Source organism: Panthera leo, chromosome B3 (genome assembly GCF_018350215.1).
Source record: "Panthera leo isolate Ple1 chromosome B3, P.leo_Ple1_pat1.1, whole genome shotgun sequence".
NCBI lineage: Eukaryota > Metazoa > Chordata > Mammalia > Carnivora > Felidae > Panthera > Panthera leo.
In genome coordinates, this window is record NC_056684.1 from 86,620,980 (window position 1) to 86,632,372 (window position 11,393).

General features: G+C 35.2%; 1 protein-coding gene across 2 annotated transcripts in view; it reads left to right on the plus strand.

Moving 5' to 3' along the window:
* The window catches only part of TTC6 (tetratricopeptide repeat domain 6), a 203,360-nt gene extending 192,856 nt beyond the window's left edge, over positions 1 to 10,504 (plus strand). For both annotated transcript variants that reach the window (XM_042943017.1, XM_042943018.1), the window contains exons 29-32: positions 288 to 440; positions 1,313 to 1,483; positions 9,104 to 9,329; positions 9,782 to 10,504. In XM_042943017.1, coding sequence (XP_042798951.1) covers positions 288 to 440; positions 1,313 to 1,483; positions 9,104 to 9,329; positions 9,782 to 9,918 — 687 coding nt within the window. In that variant the 3' untranslated portion in view covers positions 9,919 to 10,504. The remainder of the gene's footprint in view (positions 1 to 287; positions 441 to 1,312; positions 1,484 to 9,103; positions 9,330 to 9,781) is intronic.
* The last annotated feature ends 889 nt before the right edge of the window (positions 10,505 to 11,393 follow it).

The following is an 11,393-nucleotide window of genomic DNA, read 5'->3' on the forward strand; positions in this document are numbered from 1 at the left end:
CAAGATTGGCATAAGAGATGACTCTGACAAGTAGATTTATTTTAATTAATTAAAAAGTTAGTATGAATACTCAGAGGTAATTTAGTCAATTGAGTGCACTCACAGTACAATCTACTTCTTTTTTTTTTTTTTTTAATATCTTGGATTTAGCACAATATAAATTGGCCCTTACTAAAGGCTTTAACTGATTAAGTTAGAACCATAAACATTTGTCACATTATAGACAATTTCTAACTTGTCATGTTATAGACAATTTCTAACTTCATGTAAATGAAACCTTATTTTAGGCCCAAGGAAAATTCCAGAAAGCTTGGAATCACTTTACCGTTGCCATAGAAGTTGATCCAAAATGCTACTTAGCCTATGAAGGAAGAGCTGTGGTCTCTCTTCAGATGGGTGATAATTTTGCTGCAATTCAAGACATTAATGCTGCCATAAAGGTAAAAATGCACTTAGATTATATTATCATTGGCATAAATTAGCACCATTAATAAATAGGGTTATGTAACTTCTTGGTTACTTTTTAAAGTAACTTATAGGGAAAATGATATTTGTGTGTTTTCTTTTTCCAGAAGAATCCTAAAGAGTTATCATGGTTTGTCAATTTTATAACGTAAATAACATTTAAAATCCAAAATACAAACTCATGACAAATGTTGACTCTTGTCAGTAAATGCAATTTATAGTTTCATGGGACATAAATATTAGTTTGTAATAAAAAATAAATGCAAAAAATAAAATAAGGTTCTGGGTTCAAAGGAACTAAAGAAAGAACAATATAAATTCCAAAATCCTTCTGTAGTGAAATGGCAAATAAAAATCTTAGGTTTTGTATACAGTGACAGAAAAATCTTTCTCTTTTCTTCTGGAGTTTGGATTCTGTTTCTGTAGAAATGGGCAGATTTTGTAATCTTTGAGATGAGAAAAAGGAAAGAACTGAAAGATAATGGCTGCTACCTAGGACAAATAAACATATTAACTATTTAATTTCTTCTCCAGCTTAACAGAGCTAAACAGATAACATCCCCCTCGCCCCCCCCCCCCCCGCCCACTACCACTGTGTCTATCTTTTGGAAAGGAACTGAGTAAAGCACTAAGATTATTTGTTTTATTGCAACCAAATCACCAAAGGGTTGACTTTGAATCAACTTCATACCCTGTCGTTTCTCAAAATATTTGCTCTAATGGGTTTCACCTGCACTATAAAATTACTAGTTTCCCACAAGTAGATTTCATAACATTCATTTTTAGACTTGAAATTGGAGATAAACACTATTCCCAGATGCTAAATACTCATACTATTATATTGCAGATCAATACTACAGCAGAATTCTTAACAAATCGTGGTGTGATTCACGAGTTTATGGGTCAACAACAGAATGCAATGAAAGACTATCAAGCAGCAATTTCCCTAAATCCTACGTATTCACTGGCTTACTTCAATGCAGGAAATATCTATTTTCACCACAGGCAGTTTTCCCAGGTAAGGAGTTTTCCTTAACATTGCCTTTTAGACACTAAATGCTTTGTTATATATAGTTTCAAAATGCAACCTTACATAACAGGCTAATCATTCATTAGCTCTTTTTTTTTAAGTTCTCTTTCATAAGAATGTTTGTAATTATTTATTAAATGTTTACATCTCTATGGGTTTATTCTTGTCATTATCATCAACCATTCGATACTTGTCCAGTAAACATTGTTCTGGACTTCCCCAAGCATGGGCCATTGCCTGGCTATCCATTGTTGCCAGCTTCTGTCCTGGAATCCTCTCTTTGACTCCACTTAGCCAAATCTCAGACTTCCTCTGAGACTCTTTTTTCATGACGTGATTATCTAACTTGTCTTAATTGCTACCTTTCCTAAACTTCAGTCACATGAGCACTTGACCGGGAGTAAGGAGATAAAGATGTTAGTTGTGGTTTTATGACATCTTAATCTTTTTGGACTGTAATTCAGAGTCTCTGAAATGAAAATGTTGGGTTATTAGATGATATTTACATAATTCAAATTATTCTGATATTTACATAATTCAAACTCAACTTTAATTTTTTATTTATATTCTCTCTTTTGTTCTTTATCTTCAGTTTATCTTTGTTCTTTGTCTGTCTTTGAGTCAGAAGTTCAATTCATCTATTGTCACCCTTTATTTTATATTGTGGTGAGTTGTCAAGGTGAGGCCATTTCCCTAGTACTGCTTTTAGCAGTTTCCTATGTATTTCAGTCTGCAATGTTTTTGTTTGTTTGTTTTCCTAAAATGTTACACCTGAAATTTTATTTCCCCTTTGACTGAATAATAAATTAACAAGGCAGTTAAAATGTCTAGGTAGAAGGACTTTTATATTTTCTAATTTTAGAGTTTATTGAGTTTTAATGTGGTCTAGTATATGGCAACTTAAATACTCCAGGGGCCTTTTCTAAAAACAATTTATGCTATAAGGATATATAGTTTAAAATATCCATATAAAATATACCTTATAAATTACGTTTTTAATTTAGCCTACATCCATACTTGTTTTTCATTTGGTTCATGTTGGACCGAGAAAGGTTTATTTAAGTATCTTAAAATTAGTGTGGCCCTCTGTAGTTTTCTTTACATCTCTTATAATTTCTGCTTTATAAATATTGCTGCTACATTATTATTTTATGTATAGATAGTCATACACATTACATATGCATTGTGAGTGCATTACAAATGCCCTTCTGTTTCTTTTAGCTCTTTGGAATAAATTTGCTTTTATCTGATATGAAGATTGTGACCTCTGATTTCATTTGGTTTGCTTTTTGCCCGATATTCCTTTGCCCTTCCTCTTATTTTCAATGTTTAGAATCCTTTATTTTAGGTTTGCATCTCTTTTATACAGCATAGAGTTAGATTTTGCTTTAGATGGCAATTTGAAAATATGTGGCTTTTCATAGATGGGTTAAGTCCATTTACATTTTGCCATGGTCAGTATGTTTGATCTTCTGTTATTTTATGTCATATTTTTGTGTGCTGCATTTAAAATATTTTATTCTGTAGTCTGCTTTATTTAATTTTTTGAAACGTTTTCTGATATTTAGGAAGGTTTTCAGTTTTGCTTTAGTGATTACCTTTATAAACATATTTCTATACTCTTAGTTTCTTATTTCTCCAGTTTCTCTACTATGAACAACAAGATTACCATTTAATCTCTTCTTCCTTTAATCCTCCCTCTCATCTATTAGTTGATTTTAGTTAATAGTATTCTTTTTTTAAAAAAAGTGTCTATTTTTATTCTTAAATATGTTCAAGCTTATGGTATCAGCTTGTGCCAGTTTTCCACTGTGTCTCTCTATTCTCCCATTTTGTTGAGAGTTTCGTTATTCCTCCACTGCCAGAGGGGTTAATATTTGCACACTATTTTGTTACCCTTATTTCAGATTTTAGCCTCTGTTCTCTAGTTAAGCATACTCAGTTGTCATTACCAGGCTTTTTGCCAAAGTTTCCCTCCCAACTGCTAATTTCTTAGTTGCCTGAAATTGGTCCTCTAGCAGAGTCCCGAGAAAGGGCTCATGAGAACAATATTCCTTGAATTTTTTAATGTTCATAGCTGTTTGCCTGCAGCTTTTACAACTTAAGGTAGCATGTCTGGGTTTAAGGTCCTGACTCACTGTTCTTTCCTTGAATGTTTTAAGTATTTCACTATTTTCTGGTGTTATATGTTGTTGTCAAAAAGCCTGATGCAAACGTGATTTTTGTTCTTCTATTGGTGACTTCGTTTTGTCATGACAACCAAAGTTTTTTTGTTCGTTTGTTATTGTTTTTAAGTAAAAGGTTCTACCAAGGTACGTCTCAGAGTTGATGATTTGGAGTCAAAGTATGCAGTGTGCATTTTCAAGATGCAGATTTCAGAAGAGTTTTGTTGAATTCAGTATAAAACTTTTTTTGTTTCATTATTCTCTTCATTGGAATGAATGTCAATTATATATAAGATGCCCTCTGACTTCTATATATCAATTATTTTTTCTTATGTTTTTTAATTTCTTAATTTCTGTTGCATTTCTTTGCTTTTCTCACATTTCTCTTCTAAATATTTCCTGTGTTTTCTGACATCTCTGTTATCCCCCGTGGACTTTAAATTTTTTTTTTTTCATCTGATTTCTATGTCATGCCTTCCTAGCCATGTCTTTTCTGATATCCTTCAGTATTTGTTTATTTATTTATTTTTTTTATTTTTCAACATTTTTTATTTATTTTTGGGACAGAGAGAGACAGAGCATGAACGGGGGAGGGGCAGAGAGAGAGGGAGACACAGAATCGGAAACAGGCTCCAGGCTCCGAGCCATCAGCCCAGAGCCTGACGCGGGGCTCGAACTCACGGACCGCGAGATCGTGACCTGGCTGAAGTCGGACGCCCAACCGACTGCGCCACCCAGGCGCCCCTGTTTATTTTTTTCTTAAACACAATTGCTCCCTTAGCATTTTTTTCTAGTTCGTTTTGAAATGTTACATTATAATTTTTCTCTACATTGTAACAATACTTTTTTTTTCTACTGAGTTTTTATAATCTTTCCAAAAATTGAGCTATTACTTTTCATCCTTGGCTTTTACAATGAAGGCAGGCAAATTGCTTCTCTGTTAACTCACATTTGAACAAGATACATCTTTTTCCTGGACTAACAGCAGAGCCTCTTGTGGGAAGCAGGGTGATGGGCCATGGTAACTTTCTAAGTTCTGCTTGCCTTGATGCTATGGCAAAAGACTGCAAAATGTCCTCTCTAAGCCTACCTGGTCTAGGAAGGCTTCCACTACAAGCTCTGTGTTTCTTAGAACTTTCCACAACCCTTACCTTCTAAGATGATGTACTCATTTTAAAAACTTGTTTTTATTGCTTGTATTTTCTGAGAACTATAGCCTCAGTGTTCTCCTCTGACATCCAAGACTGCCTCCGTATCCCTGAATAAAATGACCTGTGGGGCATCTTTATATACCAAAAGCTATCGTTCTTCTCTTTATTTTGCTGGAAAAGTTCAGCAAATATTTTCTGATTCCACTAGCTCTTCATCCCTTCAACCTCCGTATACTTATGATGTACCTGCCATGTGTGAGGCATTAATAATAACCCTGAGGATACAGAGCTGAGCAAGATCAGGAAGGCTTCTTTTCTGATGTAGCTTACTTTTTACTGGAGGGAGAAATAGAAAATAAACAAGAAAAATATTAGTAGTGACAAACATCTAGTACAGTCTCACATAAGCATTATATCAGTATAAGCATATATGTGGGACTATATGAGATGAGATCGCCTGGGCAGGTAGTATAGCTGGAGAGAGGGGTTTGAGGAGCGAGCCCTGTGGTAGCACCAGTGTTTAAGAGCGAAGCAGAGAGGAGATACCAGAAAGTAGACTGAGAAGGGAGCACCCGGCTAGGATGATGAGAAGAAAAGTAGGAGATTATGATAATACCTCGAGAATAATGGGCTTTAAGAAGGGAAAAGTGTCCTGTGGCAAATGCTGCTGGGAGAGGTCAAGAAAGAGGAGGATGGAGGAAGTCACTGATGATTTTGGCAAGAACACTGTCACAGCAGCAGAGACAGAGCCTTGAATAAAAGGGTTGTGGAAGTGGGTGGCAGGGTGGCTCAGTCAGGGAAGCATCCGATTTTTGATTTCAGCTCAGGTCATGATCTCCTAACTCATATATATCACCAGTTGCTAAAACTGGATATTTTCCAAGTACATCAGAGCCCAAACTGGGTTGATCTCGCTATCCCCTACCTCTTGTCGAGCTCTTCTTCATATAGATCCTCTCTCAGTTCAAGATGTCATCTTCCATCAGGTCACCTGAGTAGAGACATCAGCATCAACCGTATCTTTCTCTTCCTAACTTCTTTCATCCATCAGTTATCTAATCCTGTCAGTTTTGCTTCTTGATTTTTTTCCCTCAGATATGTGCCCTCCATTCTGTTCTACTGCCATTGCCTTGGTTTATTTAGGTCTTATTTTTTCCCAAGTTAGATCATGACCCTGGACACCAAGCCCTGTGATGAGATTCATTGACCTCAGTAGTGAAGCTAAATGCTGGGACAGAGAATTATTGAAGATATAATTCTATGAGGTGTGAATGAGATTGTTGTAGCTCAGACCTCAATGGACAGCTGGGAGGCTAATGTTTCCCAGGTTGATAAGCCAAGGTCAGTTGCCTTAAACTTCATCAATCTTAGACCATCTCTGTCTGGGTCCTAGCAATGTTTCCCTGCATTGTGGAGTTAGTTAGTGAGATAAAGATAAATAAAATGACCAGGTCAGTTTTCTGTTCCCATAAATGTTTAAGATCCACACGGGAGGGAGATTCCAATCTTTTAAACTTGCCTTTAATAACTAGGATGAAACTAGTTAGATTTAAGGTGTATTTGATCCTTGATTTTTTTTTTTTTTAAGTATGGCTCTGTTTTCCTGGCACTAGGGACTCATTAGCTGAGTGAATATTTCATTTAAAATGTATTTTGTCCTCTTTCCTGATATGCTGGATACTTAGGCTTCACAGAGCACACCCTCTCCAGAGTTAAGCAGACTTTGACAGTAATTATGCAGCTATTTTAGTATGCTTGAAGCCTTTTTGTGGAGAAAGTGGCTTCTATTTCCTCCTCCCCACCTCCTCAAACTTTGTTTCTAACTATACTGAAAGGAAGATTTAGGGGCAGGAAAAAGGATCCTTCAACAGATCAAATAATCTCTAGAGACTTAATATATATGTGCATATATATGTATACACATATATGTGTGTATATATGTATATATATATATACACGTGTGTGTGTGTGTGTGTGTGTGTATTATATGTTTTGGCTTCTTTTATCATTAGTTAGTGACTTAATCATTTTAAATCACATTTGGATGAGCTACGTACATACATCATGAAGTATGGGTAACTTAAAAAGTAACTAGATCTGCTTTTTAATTGCAGATATTATGGCATTAGATGAATTGTTAAAAAATCAAGGCCATCTTTGCAGTAGGTGTCTTTGACCTTTAATTGCTTCATAACTATTACTCCTATACTGCAAGTAACCTCATTAAATGTATGGGCTTTTATTTTCTGAGTAATATATTTTGGAAGCTATGATAGAAAGTTATATTGTTCACAGGTACATTATTGTGTGTTACTGAATTATTTTATTGTAGCTTAAGTAAGCATTTGCTCCTACTTGATTGAAGTCATGCTTTTGTGATGTAGAATAGTGTGAGCTTTATTGATTATTTACTGGTTAACTAAAATGAAGCCTGAATTACTTTTTGAAGAAAGTCTTGGCCCTGCTTAGAGTCATTTCCTTGCCTCATTTCTGATGATTGTTGAGTCCAGCCTTCTGTTCAGGAGTGAATTCTCTTTAAGCTCTTCAGAGAAGGATGTCATTTCTGTCACCATTTTAGTAGATCCTTAAACTGCACTTATCTGCCACATAGAATAGTTCCATCCAGGAACAAGATGGGTTACACAATCTTGATCTAATTGCCTCTTAAAAGTCATCAGAGGTAGCAAAGTTCACAGAGAATTGCCTTAGGGCTACGTCATCTCTCCATTTGTAGACACTGGGGAAAAAAATGGTTTATCAGTAATAATTGAATAGAAAATAATTGGTGTTTTGAATATCATTCTCAGTACTTTACATATGAACCTCACAATACTAATTGAGCACTGGAAGTAGAGTTCTGTTTGTTACTTCCATTTTACAGATGAGAAAATTGGGGGCAAAAGGAGCTTTAGTTACTCATCCAAAGACATGGTGACAACAAGTGGTAGAGCCAGGATTTGAATCTAGAAATCTGGTTCCATGGTCTGGGCTCCTGGACACCATGCTACCAGTGTTTCATTTCACTCATGAATCCCTGTAATACACAGAGAAACATAGTTCAGTGAAGGAGACAGAGAAAATCATTAGAGGGGTAAGAGAAAAACCAAGGAGACATTCTGTCTCAAGGACAGGGAATTTTACAAAGGAAGCAAAGATCAAAAGTGTCCATGCCACAGAAATGTCATGAAAGAAAAGAACTAGAAAATGTCCATTGGGTTTGAGGACATCTGCAGCCTCAGCAAGAGCAGAACTCACAAAATAGGGGGAGATAGAGAGAAGCAAGATTGTGGTGTGTTGGGAAAAACTGAGTGGTAAAAAATCGGAGAACAGTCTGTATTGTTAAAAATGACTTTTCCTTTAAGTGAAGTAAGTTTTAAAGTAGGATCCAAATTTTTATCCATCATGGAATTAGAGAAGAGACTCCTATCTTGAGTAGTAGGGGGTCTAATCAGCATCTGAAGTGAGTTGTGGTGAAGGACTATTTTAAAAGTTTCCAATTTATTATTGATCAATATGTTGCTAAGACAATATAAACAAGTTACTAGAAATATGTTTATGTCATAGCTGCGTCAAAATGCTTTAGAAGTTACTGACAGTTTACTCTTAGTTTCTGTACTTAAGCTCTTTACAGACCTGTAGCAAATGATTCTCAAACTAAGACCTCAAAACCAGTCTACAGACCACACTTTGAAGTGTTCCTTTCAGCTTGATGATGAGTAGAGAATAATCTAGAGTCTTTGGTCTTCTTGACAAGTTGATTTTTTTCCTCTCTCTTTCTTCTTCCCAACTGTCATAGTATAACTAAGTTTTTATCCCTTAATGGTATGGTTTAGAACCTTATTTTTAAAATTCATTTGCCTCTGTAGCTCTTAGATACTCTGCTTTTATATGAAAAATGTTAATTTTCCAACATATTTTATCTTGTTGTGACCTTCTTTTCTAATTTATATTTTGCCCCCTTCTAGTGCTGTACAGGGATGTGGGATTTCAGGGGTTGGTAGTAGAGCATTTCACCTCAGCAAGGAGTAGTGTTTTATCACTGACATTATCGAGATTTGCCAACACATGGTGATAACAAAAACAAAAGTGACTTTTGGCTGTTTTTATTACTGTTTTTTACATTGTCTACAGACAATGCACCTCTTTATCATCCCTATTTGGGATGAAATGCTTCCTCTGTCCCCTTGGTATGCCAATGTCCTTATTTTAACTTAAGAGCAAAAGTGCTTTAAGTTACTGTATAGCTTCCAATTGAAATATATTCAAATTACCATCATCTTCACATTTTGTAGGCCAGTGACTACTTCTCAAAGGCTTTGAAGTTTGATCCAGAAAATGAATGTGCTGCCATGAATCGAGCTATTGCAAATACAATTTTGAAGAAATACAAAGAAGCAAAAGAAGATTTTGCATATGTGGTTGAAAGCTGTCCCTTTTGGGCTGCAGTATATTTTAACAGAGCACACTTCTACTGTTGTTTAAAGCAATATGAACTAGCTGAGGGAGACCTAAGTAAAGGTATTTTTGTTTTGTAATTTTTGGCTAAGATCACAGGGGTTGTTGATATGCTTAGTTTTTGACAACAAAAGGAGAAAGTCATCAGGTCTATTTGTGTAGGTAAACTTACATAAGAATTAATGTTTTTATATATTATATCTTTAATGCTACCAATGTTGATTCCTTTATGGAACAGCTTAAAGCATGGGTAAGCTGAGATACAGAAAATTATTAGGGAAACCATACATAAACAATGGCAGCCTTTCAAAGAAAGACATTGTACAGTGTTCCCCAAGTTAGTTTCCTTAGAAAGATTTAATATTTTTAATCTTACTAAATAATTACTTACATTTGAAGAAAAATGCTTTCAAATAAATAACACTAAAGTTCTTATAAATTTTTTATTTTTAAAAAAGGAGCCTATTTTCTAATGTTAGCACAAAACATAGCTTGAAATGTTTTTTCTTTTACAGCCCTGTCTTTGAAGCCTGATGATGCTCTCATATATAATCGCAGAGCAGAAGTTCGTGGTAGAATAGGTCTGATTGAGGAAGCCGTGGCTGACTATATTCAAGCACTTGATCTTCAAGAATATGCCCCAATGATGTGATTACACCGACCATGTTTTCTGCAGGAGTCTACACAGCTCTTCTTCCAGAAATCGAAACTTCTTTGTTTAAAAGGTTGCACTATCTTCATTATTGTATACATTATGTTTTGTTATCTACATAACCCTTTAAAGCATTTTAACAATATATTTATACTATATATTAATTATAAAGCTTCTAGATCATTTTTATGCATATTTGAAAAGCTAATAATAACTGAATTTCCTCATAAGGTGAGGAAACATAAATAGAATGTTTCTTAAGGAATATTAACATCTAAGATATTTTTTAAAGTAAAATAATTCCTTTTGAAATAACACTTCGTGATTATAGAAGGTCATTGACCTTTTCATCAATACCTACTCATAATGTTTTCAACAGTATCTAGATTAAAAAAAATAAATACAGAGCTGATAGCTGTAAAGAAATTGAGTACATTTCCTCTCTCTTCCTTTAAATAATGTCTATACAGGCCTGTATTTTTCCTGCTACTTACATCATTCCACCAGATAAACATGTTTCTCTTTTACATGTTATCTCCCTGCCAGGACAGCACCTATAAAAATTTTGGCCCTCCTGTTTCTTTAATATAGTTCGTTTTGCCTCTTTAATTCAAATTTCATAAACATATAGAAAAAATTTGTATACACGTATAATTAGCGGCTCACAGAAGTTAATGAGAATAAATAAAACAGGTAAGGGAGTGCCTGGATGGCTCAGTCAGTTGAATGTCCAACTTCGGCTCAGGTCATGATCTCGCGGTTCATGAGTTCAAGCCCTGCGTCGGGCTCTGCGCTGAGAGTTCAGAGCCTGGAGTCTGCTTCAGATTCTGTGTCTCCCTCTCTCTCTGTCTCTCCCTGCTCATACTCTGTCTCTTTCTCAAAAATAAACATTAAAAAAAATATAAAAAAACAGGTAAAAATTCTGTATAGATTGTCCTTGAAGGATCCTTGAGTGAACCAGAGAAGCCCTTTCCTTTACCTTCCTGATAAAAACAAGGATTCATTCACATTTGCTTCAGTCACTTGTTTTTCTTCTTCACTTCATTCTTGTACATCTCTAGCTCCTCAGAGACATCAGGCATGTTGGAAAGAATGCCTCCATCTACTCAGTTTCTGGTTTTTGTTTTGTTTTTATTATTATTATTATTATTATTATTATTATTATTATTATTATTTTTAGTTTGATGTACCAGATTTTCACAATAGAAGGTTGATTTTAATATGTGAGCCACTGTGGGGTTGGATGCTTCACACTATTTCAGGATAATCTTCTAGGCATGATATGTGGGCTCATGTGAGGATTGGGTCATCCCTAGGGAATTGTTTCAGTTGGTGAACCAGACACATTTTAGTAAACCACTTTGGATCTCTTGCCTTCATTTGTCTCCAGATATTTTGTCCCATACAGCCCAGACCCTCGATGAGTTCAGACCAACCTCCTGCACCCACAGAGAGCCCCTTGCCTCCTGCTTCGC